The 958-nt window shown below is 68.8% G+C and overlaps 1 protein-coding gene across 1 annotated transcript in view; it reads left to right on the plus strand.

Moving 5' to 3' along the window:
- MNEG_16483 (RIO kinase 2) overlaps positions 1 to 770 on the plus strand; it is a gene marked incomplete at both ends in the record, with an annotated part of 1,955 nt that extends 1,185 nt beyond the window's left edge. The window contains 3 exons of the mRNA XM_014035047.1: positions 49 to 244; positions 456 to 602; positions 765 to 770. Of these exons, the coding sequence (XP_013890501.1) occupies positions 49 to 244; positions 456 to 602; positions 765 to 770 (349 nt within the window). The remainder of the gene's footprint in view (positions 1 to 48; positions 245 to 455; positions 603 to 764) is intronic.
- Positions 771 to 958: the final 188 nt, after the last annotated feature.

A 958-nucleotide genomic window follows, 5' to 3' on the forward strand; every position in this document is an offset into this window, starting at 1 on the left:
GCATGCCTATTTCCCCCCCCCCCCCCCCGCCCGGCCTTCTTCTTTCAGGCACGGTGGCGCGTTCCGCTGCCTCAAGACCCTGCTGCGCCACAAGCTGGTCCACCACGAGGCCCAGAAGTACGACGGCTACCGCCTCACAACCCTGGGCTACGACTTCCTGGCCATACGCACGCTGGCGGCGCGCGGCCACGTCGTCAGCGTGGGGCGCCAGATCGGGGTCGGAAAGGAGTCGGACATATTCGAGGTGCGAGGGGGCGGCAGCGTGGGAAGGGTGCGCTCCACGAACGCTGCGCCGCTGGAGCCCCGGCTGGCGCGCACAATGCGCCGGGCGTTTCATGGGGGCGCACCTGCTGGAAGCGGCGTCGGTCCCTCAGGCAGCGGCTCCGCCGCTTGCTGCCTCTGCCGGACTGCCCAGTCCGCCACCGTGCTCCCTGGCCCCTTCCCACTTTGAGCAGGTGCTGTCGGAAGATGGGGAGATCCTGGCCCTCAAGCTGCACCGCCTCGGCCGCACCTCGTTCCGCGCGGTGAAGTCGAAGCGCGACTACCTCGGGAAGCGCAACTCCTTCAGCTGGCTCTACCTCTCGCGCCTGGCGGCCCTCAAGGTGCGGCGCGGCGGCCGGGCGGCCGGGCGGCAGGCAGGGGCGGGGCCGCTCGGCTCGGCGCTGGGGCGGGGGCGGCGCTGCATGAAAGCTGGGCCGTGGTCTGACTCATCAGCAGCAGCACCGTCAGCACATATAATCATGGTCTTAGGATCTGGCGATCAGGCCTGATCCTGTCACTCGCAAGCTGCACGTAGCTCATCGCAACTCTCTCGCACCCCTCCGTCCCCACCAGCCGGCGCCCAACATTCCAGCCCTCACTGCCCCAAAACCCGTCCCTCCCCACCCCAAACAATCCCCCATGCATCCCCAACGCACCCCTGACGCACCCTCAACGCACCCCCAATGCACCCCTAGCA

Source organism: Monoraphidium neglectum (assembly GCF_000611645.1).
Source record: "Monoraphidium neglectum strain SAG 48.87 unplaced genomic scaffold scaffold06415, whole genome shotgun sequence".
Taxonomy (NCBI): domain Eukaryota; kingdom Viridiplantae; phylum Chlorophyta; class Chlorophyceae; order Sphaeropleales; family Selenastraceae; genus Monoraphidium; species Monoraphidium neglectum.